The sequence below is a fragment of the Hypomesus nipponensis genome, chromosome 18 (genome assembly GCF_054491055.1).
Source record: "Hypomesus nipponensis isolate SF chromosome 18, ASM5449105v1, whole genome shotgun sequence".
Taxonomy (NCBI): Eukaryota; Metazoa; Chordata; class Actinopteri; order Osmeriformes; family Osmeridae; genus Hypomesus; species Hypomesus nipponensis.
Window position 1 is genome coordinate 15,773,436 of NC_140378.1, and position 19,010 is coordinate 15,792,445.

Here is a 19,010-nt window from a genome sequence, read left to right on the forward strand (position 1 = left end):
GGGGGGGGGGGTTTGAAGCCAGAGGGACTTCCACCACTGCGTTCCCAGGGGAACTGATGGCATCTTACTGTTTGTCGTTTAAAGTGTTGTTAACGTACAAACAAGATAGCTTATCAATCCTGCTGCCTGTGAAGACAGGGAGGAGGAAGGGGACTGGGGGGATATGAGTGTGTGCGTGTGTGTTGGTGGTGTGCGTGTGAATTGGGCCTTGGTCTGTGCAAGGCCTCTGGTTACACAGTGAGTAATGGCCCACTCGGTTTTCAGAGGCCGAAGGGATGGGAGAGGGGGGGGGGCAGGAGGGTGAGGCAGGGGAGAAGAGGGGGGGGGGCACTCCGCTGGGCCCAGCAGGGTAATGGGCTTCTGGTGACAGATGCACACTGTGCCACTTCCTGTCTCTCTAGGATCCTGATCCTGCGATTCGCCGACCACCGCTGGGCAGCGAGTCTGCGGCCCGACTTCCTACGGGGCTAATGCCTCCTCTGTCACTCACACCACCATTAATTACCGGCCGTCGCTCGCTAATGAAGAGCCGTCCCACCGCTGTGAGCTGCCGAGAGGAACGCAGAGGGGGGGGGGGGCGCTGTTTGATCTCACACGGGCCTCTGGGAAATGGCCAATGAGAGAATAAACTGTCTTTGAGCTCTTATATGTGCCTGTGTGTGTGTGTGTGTGTGTGTGTTGACAATGACCTGCCTACACAGCTCAATGTGCAAGACCCCATTTTTGGAGTGTTGTTTTGAATCCAGATCATATTTCAAACTATCATAACATCCTCTTCCTAAATCCCTCCAAACAAAAACATTCTTCTCCTTTCTCAGGAGCGGGCAGTCAGTGTGTGAGAGTGTGTGCATGTGTTGTCTGTGCGTGTGTATATGAGAGTCTGTGTGTGTGTGTGTGTGCAGGTCCCCGGGGGGAGTCTAGTTTCCGTGGTAATGGCAGTGACGAGGGAGTATCTAACTAGCTAACTAGTTGACACACACTCTGCGTCAGGACCCATAACCAGAACATCAGTCACTGCTCTCTGCTCCAGGACCACCGCTGCCATCCTGCACACCTCCAAGACACAACTCTCCACCGACATCTCCAATAAACTCGACTGTACAACGCTGTTTACCAGAAAGCCACCAAGCTTATCCACGGTGTCTTCCAATCCCATTTTTGCAAAAATCAAATCAAATGTATTTGTATAGCCCTTTTTACAAGCAATGTAAGAGGGCTTCACATACGCCCATAGAACTGCCCCTCAGCCAACCTAAACCCTCAAGGAAGACAAGCACACTACTCCTCCAGTACAGGAAATGTCAACTTTCTCTTAAAAATGGAATATTTCAGAGTGTTGGGTGTCTTTCTTTCTGTTTGTACTAGTTGCATTCTTCCAGGTTGTGTGTGTGTCTGGTTGTGTGTGTCTGTGCTTGGTGGAGTGTGTCTGCGGTTGGTTGTGTGTGTCTGTCTGGTTGTGTGTGTGTGTGCTTGGTGGAGTGTGTCTGGTGCTGCACAGTCTGGGCATGGCGGGGCCGGGTGTGGAGCTGCAGACCTGGTCTCTGTCAGTCTGGATGGAGCTCAGCTGGTGCTGTGATCCTCTCATATCTCTGCCTCGCACACACACTTCTGGGCTGGGGCTGGGGCGAGGGAGAGATGGATGGAAGTGTGCACGCGGGGGTCTGTGTGCGAGTGTGTTCTGGATTATAGACCAGGACCAGGAGCTGCCATGTCCTAGGAGAGGCCTGAGGGGAGGCGCTCAAAACCCTCTATCTCCCTCCCTCGCTTGGCACACACACACACACACACACACACACACAGCTATAGCTGCCTGCATGGTTGCGTCTGGGTGTTTTTGGAGAGCGAGTCCTTGTTGTTTTTCTGAAGCACCTCTCTCACCCAGAGCCAACTCACACTGGAGCACCCGACTGAAGATGAGACACACTCCACTGAACACTTTACAGGCTACACACCCTAGAACACACACACACACACACTGGCACGCCCATCCGTACGCACAGGTTAGAGCCCCCACACAACCACATCTAACAGATGTCTGCTCACTGGTATCAGCTCTGATGTCTGAGAAAGTCCGTTAGCCCGTCTAACTTGAATCGCTCCTTCTCTTCTGCCTCTCTCTTTCTCTGAGTCCCTCTGTCATCTCCCTCTCGTTTCTCATCTTGCTCGCCCTCTGCCGCTCCTCTCTCTTTCCCCCCACCACACTCCTTCACTCCTCCCTTCCCCTCCAGTATCAACATGAGTATGACTCACTCCTTTTCGCTGAGTAATTCCTTTTTGGGGGGGGGGAAGAGAGAGAGATAAGGAGATCGTCAGGCCTGGTGCCGGGAGCAGGGAGGGAGGGAGGGGGAGGAGATGGGAGGAGGAGGAGGGAGGGAGGGAGGGGGTAACGGGCTCCCCCCCTCTGGCAGGGTCTGATAGGCTCCGATAAGGCATCTCTTTGATGTTCAGTTAAGTGTAAAATTAAAATGTGCCAAAAGCCGAGGGGTGCGTGCGTCCTCCCCCTCAGTTACAAAAGGGGCTCCTCTCTCTTCCCCGCTCCTCCTCTCCTCCTCCTCCTACCCCTCCATCCCTTCCCTTTCCCTTCAGTCATCCCTGCGTCTTTCACCGAGTGGAGGTGTCGGGGCAGGCAGCTGGAGGCTCAGCCCTGATTAGGCTGCTATTACCTGTTAGCCTATCACGTTTGTCCTTCACTGTGATCTGTCCGATAACTATCATCCTCGTCCATGGACCCATCATCCTCTATTCCTCCATGACTTCCTGGGAGAACCACAGACTAGAGCATATTGAGAGATCCCTCAGTTCCTCCGACAGAGTTAGCAGACTGGACCAGTGAGTGCAAAGCTGTATGGATGTAAGATGACATCCATACATCCAACAAAGCAGCGTCCTAGGATAGGAGCATATCACGTCTTCTTCCATTGTGTGTGTAACAGTAGAAGCAGGTTAGGAGCTGTGAGTAACACCCTGCACTATCCTGCCTGCCTCCTGGCTCCTCACACACCCTGCTCTGGAGCTTACTCAACTGTGTAATCAATGTGTTAGAGAGAGAGAGACAGAGAGAGAAAGAGAGAGAGAGAGAGAGAGAGAGAGAGAGAGAGAGAGAGAGAGAGAGAGAGAGGGCGGAAGGATTGATGCAAACTCCATTATGAGATTCTGTCTTTTGTGGGAGAAAATGACTTTTCTGTCAGCTGCTGTCACTAAGCCATCATTTAGAGAGAGCAGAGGGATGGACTCACTGCTCGGTGTCCCTCACACAGACAAGGACGCACACTGATGAAGACTCTCATAAAAAAACAACTAAATACAGCATGGAAACACAACACATCACAATGCAACATCACACCGAGAACACCGGGAACCCCATAGCCTGCTGTTAGTGCTACAGCTTGTCAGCAGAGAGGGTGTGAGTGTGTGTGTGTGTGTGTGTGTGAGGGGGAATAAGAGAGGAGAGAGAGAGAGTGAGGAAGAAAGTGCCTGTGTGTGTATTTGCACGTGTGTGTGCAGGTGTGTCTGTATATATGGGCGTGTGCCTGTGTGTGTGTCTGTATATATGGGTGTGTGCCTGTGTGTGTGTCTGTATATATGGGTGTGTGCCTGTGTGTGTGTCTGTATATATGGGTGTGTGCCTGTGTGTGTGTCTGTATATATGGGTGTGTGCCTGTGTGTGTGTCTGTATATATGGGTGTGTGCCTGTGTGTGTGTCTGTATATGTGTGCCTGTGTGCGTGTCTGTATGTATGTGTGTGTGTGTATATGTATGTGTGTGTGTGTATATGTATGTGTGTGTGTGTATATGTATGTGTGTGTGTGTATATGTATGTGTGTGTGTGTGTGGCGCCTCACCTCCATGCCGCTGACCCTGCCCTCCTGGAAGGAGCACTCTGCCAGGTTGTTGGTGCAGATGTGTCTGTATTTACACCAGTTACAGGGGAACGGGCTGCTCACACACGACGTGCACCTGGGACCACAAGCACAAAGACAACAGCAACACCGTCAACAGTCAAGACCATCTCCAAACACAATCAGACCGTAAAGAGGTGGTGTCTATATCGGATTCCAACCAGAAACCAGATCAGAATCAAAAACACACTGCTGGCCATCTATGCACTAGCTGCTGTGAGGAAGCTAGTGATGTCATACATTGGTTCAAATGTAAAACGCCAGGAGAGATGGTCATTAGACAGACTTGTTATTATATTTGCCATGAATGTTTGCACAAACAAGGAATTTACTTTGGCAGGAAGGTGCATACATTAAACATATAGGAATCTTGAAACTTAAATATGTAAACAATCATGGCCAATAAAATCCCTTCTTCTTCTTCTTCTTCTTGTTATGGTGTTGTCCGTAGCGGCCAGCTGTGAGGAGAGCTCTCTGAGCACAGGGCACACTGGGCTGAAACACCTACTTCAGATGTCTGCTGTAATTAAGGTGTGCTTCATTTAGCTTGCATTGCATAAAGAGTGTTTAACTCCAGGACTATTTAAATGTCTCTGTTGTGGCTCGGAAGTCAAATCAAGAGCACTTTAGTATTTCAAATATTTGAACTACGCATTGAGACCAAGGTTGGTTTTGGGAGTTCTTATGCTAGACACTCTGCCAAGGGATTGTGTGTAGGCGTGTTTCTATTTGTGTGTATCTTGCCCTGTGTGTGTGTGTGTGTGTTCAATCTCATTCTAACCCCTGTCCTCTCTCTGCCCCCTTCTCTGCACCTCATCATCTCATTCTAACCCGCATTCTCCTCCTCCTGCTCTCCTCTCATTCTGACCCCCTCCACAGCAGTCTCATTCTGCCCCTCACTGCGTCCTTCTCTCTCTCTCTCTTCATTCTGACCCTCACTGCGTCCTTCTCTCTCTTACCTCATTCTGACCCTCACTGCGTCCTTCTCTCTCTCTCTTCATTCTGACCCTCACTGCTTCCTTCTCTCTCTCTCTCTTCATTCTGACCCTCACTGCGTCCTTCTCTCTCTTACCTCATTCTGACCCTCACTGCGTCCTTCTCTCTCTCTCTCTTCATTCTGACCCTCACTGCGTCCTTCTCTCTCTCTCTCTCTCCTCATTCTGAACCTCACTGCGTCCTTCTCTCTCTCTTTATTCTGACCCTCACTGCGTCCTTCTCTCTCTCTCTCCTCATTCTGACCCTCACTGCGTCCTTCTCTCTCTCTCTCCTCATTCTGACCCTCACTGCGTCCCTCTCTCTCTTACCTCATTCTGACCCTCACTGCGTCCTTCTCTCTCTCTCTCTTCATTCTGACCCTCACTGCGTCCTTCTCTCTCTCTCTCTCTCTCTCTCATTCTGAACCTCACTGCGTCCTTCTCTCTCTCTTCATTCTGACCCTCACTGCGTCCTTCTCTCTCTCTCTCCTCATTCTGACCCTCACTGCGTCCTTCTCTCTCTCTCTCCTCATTCTGACCCTCACTGCGTCCCTCTCTCTCTCCTCTCATTCTGACCCTCACTGCGTCCTTCTCTCTCTCCTCATTCTGACCCTCACTGCGTCCTTCTCTCTCTCCTCAATCTGACCCTCACTGCGTCCTTCTCTCTCTTCTCATTCTGACCCTCACTGCGTCCTTCTCTCTCTCCTCAATCTGACCCTCACTGCGTCCTTCTCTCTCTCCTCATTCTGACCCTCATTGCGTCCTTCTCTCTCTCCTCAATCTGACCCTCACTGCGTCCTTCTCTCTCTTCTCATTCTGACCCTCACTGCGTCCTTCTCTCTCTCTCCTCTCATTCTGACCCTCACTGCGTCCTTCTCTCTCTCTCCTCATTCTGACCCTCACTGCGTCCTTCTCTCTCTCTTCATTCTGACCCTCACTGCGTCCTTCTCTCTCTCTTCATTCTGACCCTCACTGCGTCCTTCTCTCTCTCTCTCTCTCCTCATTCTGACCCTCACTGCGTCCTTCTCTCTCTCTTCATTCTGACCCTCACTGCGTCCTTCTCTCTCTCTCTCTCTCCTCATTCTGACCCTCACTGCGTCCTTCTCTCTCTCCATTCTGACCCTCACTGCGTCCTTCTCTCTCTCTTCATTCTGACACAGCCCTCGTCCTCCAACCCTGTGGAGTATTCAAAGCAGAGAAAAGAGGAGATAGAGAGAAAAAACAGAGAAAGAAAAGAAAGAGAAAGAGGGGGAAGAGAGGGAGAGATAAGTGGGAAAAACGGGAGGGGAGGGGGGTTGCTGGCCTGCAGCATGGACACAGCCCTACCCATACTGATCACACTCTTCTCCCCAAGGTTTATAGTGTGAGAGAGAGAGAGACAGAGGAAGGGAGAGAAGGAGAGAGAGAGAGACAGAGAGACAGAGGAAGGGAGAGAGGGAGAGAGAGAGAGACAGAGAGACAGAGGAAGGGAGAGAGGGAGAGAGAGAGAGACAGAGAGAGAGACAGAGGAAGGGAGAGAGGGAGAGAGAGAGGGAGAGAGAGAGAGACAGAAACAGAGACAGAGAGACAGAGAGAGAGAGAGAGATGAGGACTGGGGGAGGAAAGAGACAGGAAGGTAACTAGATGTACCTCATCAGAATAATGAGTCAGTCTGCCTGATGACTTGTTCATGGGCAGCAGGAGCGTGTTCGGTCGTGTGTGTGTTTAGGGGGGGTCAAAGAATTAAGACCAGCTATCAGCTTTGAACCTATCAGCTGCTAACATCTACAGTAACAAGTTGCTTTCCTGAGAGAGAGAGAGAGAGAGAGAGAGAGAGAGAGAGAGAGACAGAGAGAGAGAGAGAGAGAGAGAGACAGAGACAGACAGAGAGAGACAGAGAGAGAGGGAGAGAGAGAGAGAAAGAAAGAAAGAGTAAAAGCAAGAGAGAAAGAGACATACAGACACAGTTTGCAAGTCTGCCTTCTACATACTGGCATCCAGGGATGCTAGAGTGAGTGTGTGTGTCTGTGTGTGTCTGTGTGTGTCTGTGTGTGTCTGCGTGTGTGTGTGTGTGTGAGGGGCTCCTAGATTCAATATGCTGTGTCAGGACTGGAAACCTCATCAATTCACTCTGGGCTCATTTCACTGAAACACCCAGCTAGAGCCAAACCAGAACCACACACACACACACACACACACAAACAGACAGACAGACACACACACACACACACACATAACAGAAAATTAATCTACCACAGTCCAACACTACTGGAAGGTAAGCCAGTATTGGTTGGGCTGTGCTGTAGATCGACAAACTTTGTGTGTGTGTGTGTGTGTGTTTATGTTTGTGCGTTTGTGCATGTGTGTGCGAGTGTATGAAGAATATTGACTGACAGGTAAATGACAGAGACAGGAGGGCATTAAGGAAGCCTGAGAGAGAGAGGGAGAGAGAGAGAGAGAGAGGGGGGGGGGGGGGAGCGCAGTGCTAAAAGCCGCCCCACAGACATCCTCATGTTTGTCCTTTCCCTCCTACACAGGCTCCTTACTGAAGAAAAGACAATTACCAGCTATAATCAGCACTCCTGCTTGCTTCAACATTCACATAAAACAGCTAGCATCTGCTAGCTTTAACTTCAATCCATTAGTGTATTCAGAGCTAGCCGCGGCTAGCCTCGACACTAGCATTAGGCTAGGGTATAATCAACTAGCTGCAGCACTGAGGGAGAGCCCTTTCACAGGTACTTGTTATCAGAGTGGAGAGGTGGAGGCAGAGAGAAGGTAGAACGAGAGAGACAGGGAAACATAAAAATGGCCTGAAGAAAAGAGAGGGGATGGAAAGACAATAATACTGAAAGGCAAGTGTGGGGGATACGGCTGTAGAACGGGGGAGAGAAGGGAGAGAGAAGGGGGTGCTCAGGGGGGAGCGAAAGGGGAGAGAGTGAGATCTGGCCCAGGCTTCAGGCAGGCTGCCGCCGTGATGGCAAGCGCTAGCTATGCTCTACCCCGGGGTTGCCATGGCAACTGGCGAGTCCCCCCCACCACCACCACCCCCCCCCCCCCCCACTCGGATTATGTTGCCCCGCTTCCTCCCACCAGAGGATTGATTGTTGTGTGTGTGTGTGTGTGTGTGTGTTTGTGTGTGTGTTTGTGTGTGTTTGTGTGTGAGAGTGAGCACAGGCTGCCAGTTGACTAGGCTGCCAGACTATTCTCCCACATAACAAGCGTACTCATTTAAGCCCCATGCAGAACAACTTCTCTTCAGCTTGTTATTCACTGATGGAGACTTTGAGACTGGGAGAGTCAGACCTTTGTAACCTGCTACATGTAAGCTACACAGTAATCTGTTCATTTGACCTGGAATAGAAATGTATTTTCCACTCCAATCCACTCTGGTATACAGGTACTCGTTAGGTAGGTTGGTAGATATGAAGGTAGGTAGGTAGGTTGGTATGAAGGAAGATCAGTATGTTGGTGGGTGGGTGGGTGGGTAGATAGGTAGGAAGGAAGGTAGGGTACTTACGATTGGAGAACACTGCAGTTGTAATAGATGAAGTCAGTGGTGATAAACTTGTGTCCCGTCTCCTTGGACTTCAGTGATAGCTTCACAATGCGCTTGTCACCTGGGAAAAAAAAACAGTCAGGCAAGGCAGTAATTTAATTAAGAGTCCCGTCCATTCATCCCTCTATTCTTCTCTTTATTCATCCCTCCCTTCTCCTCCTCCAGGTGGATAATTGTCTTCCCAGGTCTGATTCAGAAATGTGTTGGTAAGAGCTTTTGATTGCTCTGGCCTTTCATTCAGCTAGCCCATTACAGGAGAAGAGCACTCACACCCCCTCCTAAAACACACAACCTCTACAATAGATGGATCCCCCCACCCACCCACCCTGCTTCCTATCCCTTTTTCCCCAATATCTGCCTCTCCGGTTAACTCTCTTTCTCTCTCTTCCCTCTCTCATGAAGACACCACGTATCAGCAGGGTGTATTACCCCGGTGTGTTCTCCTCTGGGATAATCGCCCCGGTGTTAACGTTAGCCTGGCTAGTGGACGGAGCAGAGGACGGCTCTATAATTGACGTTAATGGAAAATAATGTGATGCTGCTTTCTCCAGGCTGCTGCACCAGCTACCGGCAGCCCGGTGTTTTGTTCTACTTGTCTAACTAAAACATGAGCGTGGACCACACTGGTACACGCTCCAGGAAGACCTCTGGGCCTCAGTGCCCGCTCACATGCAACAGCAACACCATATGTGGTAAGAGGAAGGTATGGGCTTACAAAACAATGTCAAAGGGAAGACACAGTCTCAATGTCAATGCTGTCCTCACCGTAGGTGTGTGTGTGTGGGGGCAGGTCTCGGAGGGAGGGGGACATACAGAGCACCTGTCCTGCTGACAGCACCTCCCCAGGAGTGTCACTTAGCTCCTCAAACACACAGGTCACCCCTCCAGACAGGTCTGGAACATTCACCACCTTCACACTCAACTAGAGAGCGGAAGAGAGAGAGAGAGCGAGCGAGAGAGCGGAAGACAGAGAGGGCAAGAGAGAAGTGAGAGAATGTCATGTTAATGTAATTCATCTTCAGTCAGGTTAAGTTTGACATGCACCACATGTCTCCAGTCTCTGAACTTCTCAAGGTGTATAGCTACTGGGTTGACCTGGTTTTGTTACCGTAGTGACCGGATCCTGTTACCATGGTGACCAGGTTTAGTTACCGTGTTGACTGGGTGCAGTGTGTGTTGTGCAGTTACCTGTGTGGGGTTGGAGGTCACCGACATGTTGTTAGGGGTTACGCTCATGTCAACACATTGCTCCAACTCCACGTTGAAATGCTGAGGCTCCGCCCACTTCTCACAAGCTTCCTGTCTGGAGCACCTGGAACAGGAAACAGGAAGTGGATTAGGATGGGAGAGAAGATGACTCAGAGGTAATCACATTACAATAACACCATACCACACATATGGTGAGGACATGATGACACAAAGATACCAGGTTTGATATCTGGCAGATTCCTGTTTGAGGTTGTTGTGTGCTGCCTAAAGGTATATGAAACAGTGTGTGTGTGTGTGTGTATAGGTCCGTGTTTCTGTGTGTGTTTATGTGTCTGTTCTGTCTGTGGACAGCTGGTGAACACACCTAACAGCAGCACCACTGCTAGACATGTCTCTGTGGGTCAACAGTTGGACAGGTTGGAGGCTAACAGCTGTAGAGGTATACTGCACAGTATTCTATTTTCAGAACATCTCCTTCTTTTGTAAGCATCTATTTTATAAACCTTCAAAATGTGAAATATTGGAATTTATTATGATCTTCTTTGGAACATCTATAGTTCCTGTGATTAATTCAACAAAAACTAGAATTAGAACTGAGAGATTCACAGGCCTGTTTTCAGACCAGACGCACAACACCATTAATGATTTGTTTACTTGTAATTACAGCCATATGTCTGGGGAGAGAGCGGGACAGAGCGGGAGAGAGAGAGAGCGAGATAGAGAGAGAGGAGAGAAGAGAAGAGAAGAGGAGAGAGAAGAGGAGAGAGAGGAGAGAAGAGGAGAGAGAAAGAAGAGGAGAGAGAGCAAGATAGAGAGAGAAGAGGAGAGAAAGAGCGAGAAAGGGTGGGATTAAAAATGTAGGGACTGCTGTCTGTGCTGTACTCTGATGGGCTCAGTAAAGAGAGAGGTGAGGAAAGGAAAGAAGGAAGGGAGAGAGAGAGAGAGAGAGAGAGAGAGAGAGAGAGAGAGAGAGAGAGAGAGAGAGAGAGAGAGAGAGAGAGAGAGAGAGAGAGAGGGAGGGAGAGGGAGGGAGAGGGAGAGAGAGGTGAGGGGTGAGGAGAGAAGAAGAAAGGAGCGGGTGACGAGCCTTGGAGGAGGCTGAGGGAGGCGGAGAGAATGAGAATGAGGCCAGTTGAATAACAGCTCCCAGTTCATGGTGAGTCCACGACTCCTCTCCTGTGAGCAGCTGGGCGCCCTGGTGTCTGTGAGCGTGACGGTCCCACCAAGACAGCCTAACACTCCCCTGCTACCTGCTGCTGCTGCTGTCACCGTCTGCCCTCTGGAACAGGCCATCACTCACACACACACACACACACACTCACACACACACACACACACCTGGAACGTTCTGTTTCTCCCGGTGACTCACCAGACCCATGTGATATCAGATGGAAGAGAGGAGGCTTCTCTAACACATGTAAATCTCCCAGTCATGATAATGATGTCATTAAATACGGTGGCGGGGGAGGGGGGGGGTTAACTGGTGTGTTCAAGGACACATAGGCGGAATCAATGAGATCAGTAATTGATATGGGGGTGGGGAGGGGCAAAAGGGGGGGAGGGGGGTAATCATCCATTTGACTCTGACTGTAGGGTGGCGACGCCCCAGCAGACAGGGGAGAGCACTGATTGGCCTGACACTGATCACATGTCTTTTCCTCAGGAAGAGGGGGGAGGAATAGCTTCTCGCACGCTGTTTTCTGATACACCAGTGTTAACCAATGTACCATTGTCTCTTGAATGACTGACAGGCTGCATATTCTTGACAGTGATATAATCATATAATCATAGTAAAAAACAAAGAGCAGATACTAAGCAGAATGTCATATCATGTGGTGGCACTCCTAATTATATTGGTGGTCAAAATTATGATCATATCTATCCTGATAATTATACACAATTTCGCCTGCTAGTCTTTCAGTGTCTCATTGAGATGAATACTGAGATGTTTTCTCCTCGCCGGGCGCTGTGTAATAATAACCAGGAGGCTAGCGGGTGCTGGAGGGCTGTCCCACCATGGCTTTCGCCTTTTATCGCCACAATAGTGATGCTTCTGGGGCGAGCAGTGCTTTCAAAGGGAGGCGGCTCACGCTACACACACACACACACACACACACACAGGCCCCTCAACCTCAAACATCCACACACACACGTGCTAGCAGGGCAAACGGAAATGACTGACATGGATTCTGAATGTGAATCTTGCAGCCAAACAACCAGCCAACATGTCCCCTATCCCTGCCGTTGCCATGGACACGAGCCATTTCCCAGGGTGCAGTTAGTGCTCTTGTGTGGCGGCCGGCCCAAGCCTCAGTAGCGGGCTAGCATGATGGCTAGAGGCTAAGGAGCCCAGAGGGATCTGCAGACAAAGACAGACAACAAGAGGAACAAGGGAGAGAGATGAAGAGAGGGAAGGGTGGAGGGAAAATAAAGAGAGACAGAGAGTGAGGGAGAGAGAAAGGGAGAGATTGAGTGAGAGAGAGATTGAGAGTGACATTGAGAGAGGGGGAGGAGAGAGATAGACAGCGAGTGAGGGAGGGAGAGAGAGGGAGGTGTAAGGGAAGGAAGCAGGTAAAACCTGTCCTCACAAAGCCACAGTATGTTTGGCAGTGGAGGGGGGTTATTTTCTGAAAAGCCAGCTCTCATGGCAACCCAACCTCCCCTGGGAATAGCAGATCTGGCAACCCAACTCAGGATATTAAGATTCAACAAGCCTGACAAAACGGTTTCCAGAGCTGCAGGTCACAGCCTCCAGCCTCACTGCCATCTCGTACAGCCACCAGTAACACCTAATCATCTCTCTCCCTCTCTTCAGACACAGGTAGGAGGTGGCTGGGATACTAGCTGAGCCCCAGAGCAACACGACACATCCCCATGAAGGATCTCCGTAGATAACAGCCCCAGAGAGGAGGTGTGACGGCCGTCAAACCAAAGAACGTAGAAGCCATAGATTTCCTTTATCCCTCCATCCATCCCTCCATCCATCCATCCATCCATCCATCCGAGTCAGGTGACCCGGTTCTCCGGCCGCGCCAAGGTCACCAGGAGGCTCGGGGGACCGCCTCATTAATATGCACAACAAACGACTCCAACCAGCAACTGCAGTGAACTTATGCTAATTGCTTCACCAATCAGGGTCCGGGATCTTAATTAAAGATGGTTATCGTGACGGAGGTGTTGAGGAATGAAGGAAGGGCAAGAAAAGAGAGGGGAAAGATTTAGTCGCTATGTGAACTTCCAAAAGGAAGGGCCGTCTTTGTGGTGGAGGTCCAGGGGAGGGAGAACAATGATGCCTTCATCTGACTGCAGATGGAATCACCAGGCGAGCCTGGTGGAGGACAGAGCTGGAGAAGAGGACAGGCCAAGAACCCTCTGCCGTCCACCATCACACCGGGGGATGAATTAGAAGGAAGTATTAAGGAAGGAAGAAGGGAAGAAAGAAATAAAGAAAGACAGGAAGGAAGGTAGGTAGGAAAGCAAGACGGAAGGACATCGTTTAAATAGAAACGACCCCCCAAAAAAACACCACAGTCTTCAAACATTCGAGACGCTGCACACATCCCACAAAAACGCAGTTTGTTAGCCCACCACCACCACGAAGAAGAAGAAGAAACCCCTCCAGCTGCTGTTTGAGCACCACCACATCACATGTGAGGTGTAGATGACGTTTCATTCATGTGAGTGATTAGAGAAAGCAGCCCAGCACGGCGTGTTATTTCTGGAGCCCGTGGCTTGATTCCCCCTGCTGGATCAGAGCTGTGGTCTCTGGAGAGCGGCTCTGCCTTCAGTCTGACTGGCTTTCTGCTTATCACACAGCCTTGCCTGTCACTGGCCTGTCACTGCAGCAGGCCCTGCCACTCTGGAGCTCACTGACACATCCACACGCGCGCACACGCATGCATGTTATATACAGTATGCATACATTTGCATGATATCATGTCATCTTGAATACGGAACACAATAATTCGACACGTGGAGCCGCATGGATGTGTGCTCACAGTTCTCTGTCGGCACTCTCTCCCTGACACAACAAGGAACAGCCATTTGCCTTTAGTCCTCTCTCTTCCTGCCCCCCCCCCCTCTCTCTCTCTGTCGCTCTGTCTGTCTCTGTCTCTCTCTCTCTCCATTTACAATGGATCTGACCGAAAAAGCACAGAGGCTGATGAAATGAGAAGGAGAAGGGGTGAGGGAGGGGTGAGAGAGGGGGGGGGGGTCTGGCTCGACGCCAGCTCAGTCCCACCACTTCCTGCCTCCCTACCATCTGCCGCCCAGAGGTCAGGGGTCAGCAGGAAACAGCACATCTGGGGGCAGCTGTCACCTGCTCCTTCACGGCCCCACTCTCCGAGCTGTCATGAGAGTCATACATGTATGGTCCTGTGCGTGCATGTGTGCGCATGTGCTATTCTGTGAAATGTGTGCATATACATGTGTGTGTGTGTGTGTGTGGCATTTTCCAGTCTCCAGCAGCATCTGGTCTCCCTGATTTGAAACAGAACCTCCATCTACCTCGCTAGATTGAGTATCAAATGTCACCGTGGCAACCAGTGGGACCAGCTTGTGGCCGTGTCCCGGCCCTGCAGATGGTGCTCCGAACCCTGTCCCTATTCATCACTCTGCTGGGACCGACCCGCTTCCTCCTGCCCGACCCTCCATCCACAGGGTCAGTCCAGCTGGCTCCACAGAGGTCAGCCTCGTGGAGGTCCAGCAGGACTGGATATATGAGACGAGGCTCTCCAGCAACGCAGCGAACAGGTGCAGCCTTTGTTTACTGGTTATGGGGGAAACGTCTTTCTACAGTGTACTGTATTGGCTGATAGACTTGTCTTTCTACAGAGTACAGTGTTTGTTGATTGACAGCTTTGTACAGTATTGGTTGATTGGCAGCTTTGTACAGTATTGGTTGATTGACAGCTTTGTACAGTATTGGTTGATTGACAGCTTTGTACAGTATTGGTTGTGGCTGTACATAACGTCACAGACACAGCTGCCTGATATGCTTCACCGTTAAGGACACTTACCACCATGGAACATGAACACTGCTTCTTCACAGACACAATGGATGAATGGATAGCCGGCTCGACAGATGGAGGGATGGGCAGAGGGATGTTCAGATGAATGGATAGATGGACTTACTTGTTGTGCAGGACACACCAGCCACAGTGTGGGTCTCCTGACCCTAGACAGGTCTTACAGGAGGTGTGCTGTCCACAGCTCTCCACTGGTACTCTGGTCACCTGGAACACACACACACACAGAGGCTGTTTATGTCTGAGCTCACACACTCTGACACACACACACACACACAGAGGCTGTTTATGTCTGAGCTCACACACTCTGACACACACACGCCTGTGCACGCACACACGTGCACTACGTTTGCTGGTCCGCACGTACTGCATAAACTTGTGCACGCTCACGCACGCACGCTCACACACACACACACACACACACTCTCCGGCAGTGTGTGTGTGCCGTCTGTGCTTTCTCACCGTCGCTGACACTGTCACGCATGAGCCTCCTCCTGCTGGAATGTGAAGGAAGTGTCAAAGCCAATTGTAAAGGCGCACCGGTTTGTCACAGTGTTTACATGACTGGGGTTTGCAGTCTGGGACGCAGAAACACGGGGAGAGGAAAGGCTGCCATTTCCATGGATGTTGGAGCTTGCTCCGAAGAAAACAATCCCTTGACACGAAGACTGAATTGATTTTCCTAAACACTGAGAGTGTTCTCTTACACACACACACTCTTCTCTCAGTGCCTCTACTCTGGGAGATAGACTATGTGGCTCTGATGCTTACGTGATGTGTTGTTTATGGAATTCATGTTCAGTTTAAGTGTCCATTCTGTTCTGTTCTGTACCGCATTCCAAATTATTATGCAAATTATATCTTTCTCTGATTTTCCTAAATAGTCGATGCAAATGACAGTCAGTATAATTTTCAAGTCATCAACTGTTAGGGTATAATTCAAATTTCAGCGAACAGACCTCCCAATGATAACAGTATTTTTTACTTTTTACTCAAAAGACACTGTTCCAAACTATGCACAGCAGAGTTTCAAAACATTTTAATAGGTTGTAAAGAACTGAAACTGGTAATTTGTTGAATTTGCAACATTAGGACGTCATATTTACGGAAATCAAAAGCTATTTCAATCAAAAACATCTTAACAGGGCAAGTTACATGTTAACATAGGACCCCTTCTTTGATATCACCTTCACAATTCTTGCATCCATTGAACTTGTGTTTTTGGAGAGTTTCTGCTTGAATGTATTTGCAGAATAGTCTCCTCGAGCATGTCGTCATGCATGAAGATGATTTCGCTACGGAAGGCACGGTTCTTCTTCTTGTACCATGAAAGACAGTGGTCAGTCAGAAACTCTATATACTTTGCCGAGGTCCTAACGGACCTACCAAATTCTTTTTCTTTCCCATATTGCTTGAACCCTGTGGCCTGCTTAATAATGTGGAACGTCCATCTTAAGTAGTTTTCCTTTAATTGGGCTCACCTGGCAAACTAATTAGCACAGGTGTCTGAGATTGATTTCAGTGATCCAAAGAGCCCTGAGACACAATACCATCCATAAGTTTAATTGAAAAACAAATACAAAATGTTTATAGGGGAAGAATGCCCAAACATTATTGTATTTTGATGGTTACAGTGTCACTGCAACTGATTGTCACCTGAAAATGACTGAACTTTTTACCCTGTGGCCCCTGGTTGTAAAAGTTAACATCAACAGAATGTTTACCCTTCTCCAGCTTTCTAAAACATGAGTTAGGTTTTTATTGTATTTCCAATGGCTGTTCAATTGTGCACAGTCTAATAACTCTTGGATAAACAGTCAAACATTGTATTGGTCAAAGCACAGGGAGGGCCTCTCATGCTGTTAAGCTGTCTTGGGGAGTGACAGCAGCCAGACAGTAGCCAGCCTACAGCTTTGGTGGTGATGGACAACAGTTGGACAACAGATGGATCAGATGTTAGTAAACATTTCAAGCCTTAAACAGTGGTCCACTTCTTCCCCCATGTGACCCGGGGCTCCGCTTAGCAACAGAGGGGCTAGCGTTCGCTGACAGAGAGCAGAGACAGGAGGGAGACAGAGGCCGTTCCTACGGCAACTACGGTCTCTCGTCTCTCCCATGACCTCACATAAACACAGGAGAACTCTGAATACACAACACTTCAATCCGAGAGCAGCCTATGGACTTACTGCTCAGGGTGACTGAGGAGAATAATGGCCCATATTAATAACATCCCCGTGGACAACATATCACACGGCTAATCTCTCGGTCCCTGTTCCGCCTCTTTCTCTGTCTCTGGCTTCTTCCTGTTCTTGTTTTGTACTTTATAGTACTTCTATTAAGGAATGGACCAGAGACCAAGGTATAAGGTTGACCGTTTACTTGGCATAACTTCAAGTCTGTACACTCGCTCATGTGCACTCATTACATAGCAAAACCTGCTCACTACAGTTCTCTTCATGTCTCTCTCTCTTTCTCTCCTTCCCTCCCAGCATCTCTTTTAGTCTCTCTGTCTTTAACAACTCTAACTCTCCTCCAATATTCTCTTCATACTTCTCTCTGTATAATTGTTTCTCTCTTGTCTCTTTTCCTTCCTTCTCTCCTTCCTTCTCTCTCTCTCTCTCTCTCTCTCTCTCTCTCCCCTCCCTCTCTCTCTCTCTCTCTCTCTCTCTCTCTCTCTCTCTCTCTCTCTCTCTCTCTCTCTCTCTCTCCCTCCCTCTCTCTCTCTCTCTCTCTCTCTCTCCCTCTCCCCCCCCCCCCCTCTCTCTCTCTCTCTCTCTGTCTCTGTCTCTCTGTCGGCTGTTTGCCAGTCAGAGTCAGGGGTGTTGGGGAGTCAGGTGGTGGGTGGGCGAGGTGATGTGCTTCCTGTCCCTGAACTAGCTCATTTATTCTGCCAAGCTAAGGAGTGTAAACACACACACTCATGCACACGCACACACACTTTGTTGCGTAATCTCTGGTCCTGACGAGGTTGTGTAGTGAGGTCCCAGCAGGCACAGAGGGAGAGAGATGGAGAAGTACACTCATATTTGACGACAAGGACTTTACTGCAGACAGCCTGTCCTCCCTCCCTCCCTCCCTCCCTCCCTCCCTCCCTCCCTCCCTCCCTCCCTCCCTCCCTCCCTCCCTCCCTCCCTCCCTCCCTCCCTCCCTCCCTCCCTCCCTCCCTCCCTCCCTCCCTCATCCTATCCCTCCATCCATCCCCGAGTCCCAAAACCTCCACCTCTTTCCATCCCTCCTCTTCTCCCCTCATCCCTCCATCCCCAGAAAACCTCCAGGAGAATCTGGTCTCTCTCTTTGATCTTGTCCCACTTCTCTCTCATACAAGTGACTTTCGCTCTCTCTCTCTCGTTCCCTCTATCACTCTTTCTTTTTCCCTCTTCCCTCTTCTCTCCTCCCCCCCCCTCTCCTTTCTGTCGCACAAATGTCTCCACAACAGCTCTGGATTATAGCTCAGAGTTTTAGGGAATAAAGTTTTTTTTTTCTTCATTCTGCCTGTTAAAGTTGCTACTAGAACAAGATCTGCATGGCTCATATCTATTTATGTAACACTGCACCAAAACTTCACGCACACACACGCGCAAACGTATGCACACACACTCTCTCACTTCGTCATTTAGACGAGGAAGAGCTTTTCTAAAGTAGCTGGCGCCCGTGGAAGCAATGTTCTGCAGAGTAATCAGAGCTCTCTCTCTCTCTTCCTCATTCTTTCACACTTTCCTTTCTTCACTGCCTTCTTTATTTCTTTCTTTTGTTCCGTCATTCTTTTTCCCTCTCTCGGGCGGTCGCTCTTGTGTGCGCGAGTGAAAGGCTAAAGATCAGCTCTCAGTGAGAACTGTACATCCGCAGCCATTCATGCCCTCTCTTCTATTAGTCCCTCTGTTCTATTCCTCCTCTCTATCCCTCCGCTTCTGTGGAGAGACAACGTCAGCTCAGAGCGGTGCATCGTTATACAGGGAGCAGCTGTGGAACCGAGCTACCCTCCTCTTCAGCGACACAGGAACTGGCTGCTTCGAACCTTCCTCCCAGCTGCATCAACTCCTCTCTTCTCCTCTCTTTCTCGCTCTCTTTCTCTTCTCAGCTGTAGCTACAATGCAACCTTCCTTTCACAGAGGAGAGGGGAGGGAAGGAAGGAGGGATGGAGGGAGGGAAGGAGGAGAGACTAAACAGGTGTTCTATACTGTATTCCCTCTTCCTGTCTTTTTCGCCAGATGTTGAAACACAGTAGAGATTTCTGCTGGCTTCTAGGACCGAGCGTAGCTCACACACACACACACACACACACACACACTCACACACACACACACACACTTATACACACACACACACACTTATACACAAACACACACAGGACAAAGCATAGCTG

At 49.7% G+C, this 19,010-nt stretch overlaps 1 protein-coding gene across 1 annotated transcript in view; it reads right to left on the minus strand.

Moving 5' to 3' along the window:
• plxna3 (plexin A3) overlaps window positions 1-19,010 on the minus strand; it is an 86,202-nt gene that overhangs the window by 28,862 nt on the left and 38,330 nt on the right. The window contains exons 5-9 of the mRNA XM_084679859.1: window positions 14,754-14,854; window positions 9,600-9,723; window positions 9,177-9,333; window positions 8,373-8,472; window positions 3,843-3,957 (exon numbers count right to left, since the gene is read on the minus strand). Of these exons, the coding sequence (XP_084535985.1) occupies window positions 3,843-3,957; window positions 8,373-8,472; window positions 9,177-9,333; window positions 9,600-9,723; window positions 14,754-14,854 (597 nt within the window). The remainder of the gene's footprint in view (window positions 1-3,842; window positions 3,958-8,372; window positions 8,473-9,176; window positions 9,334-9,599; window positions 9,724-14,753; window positions 14,855-19,010) is intronic.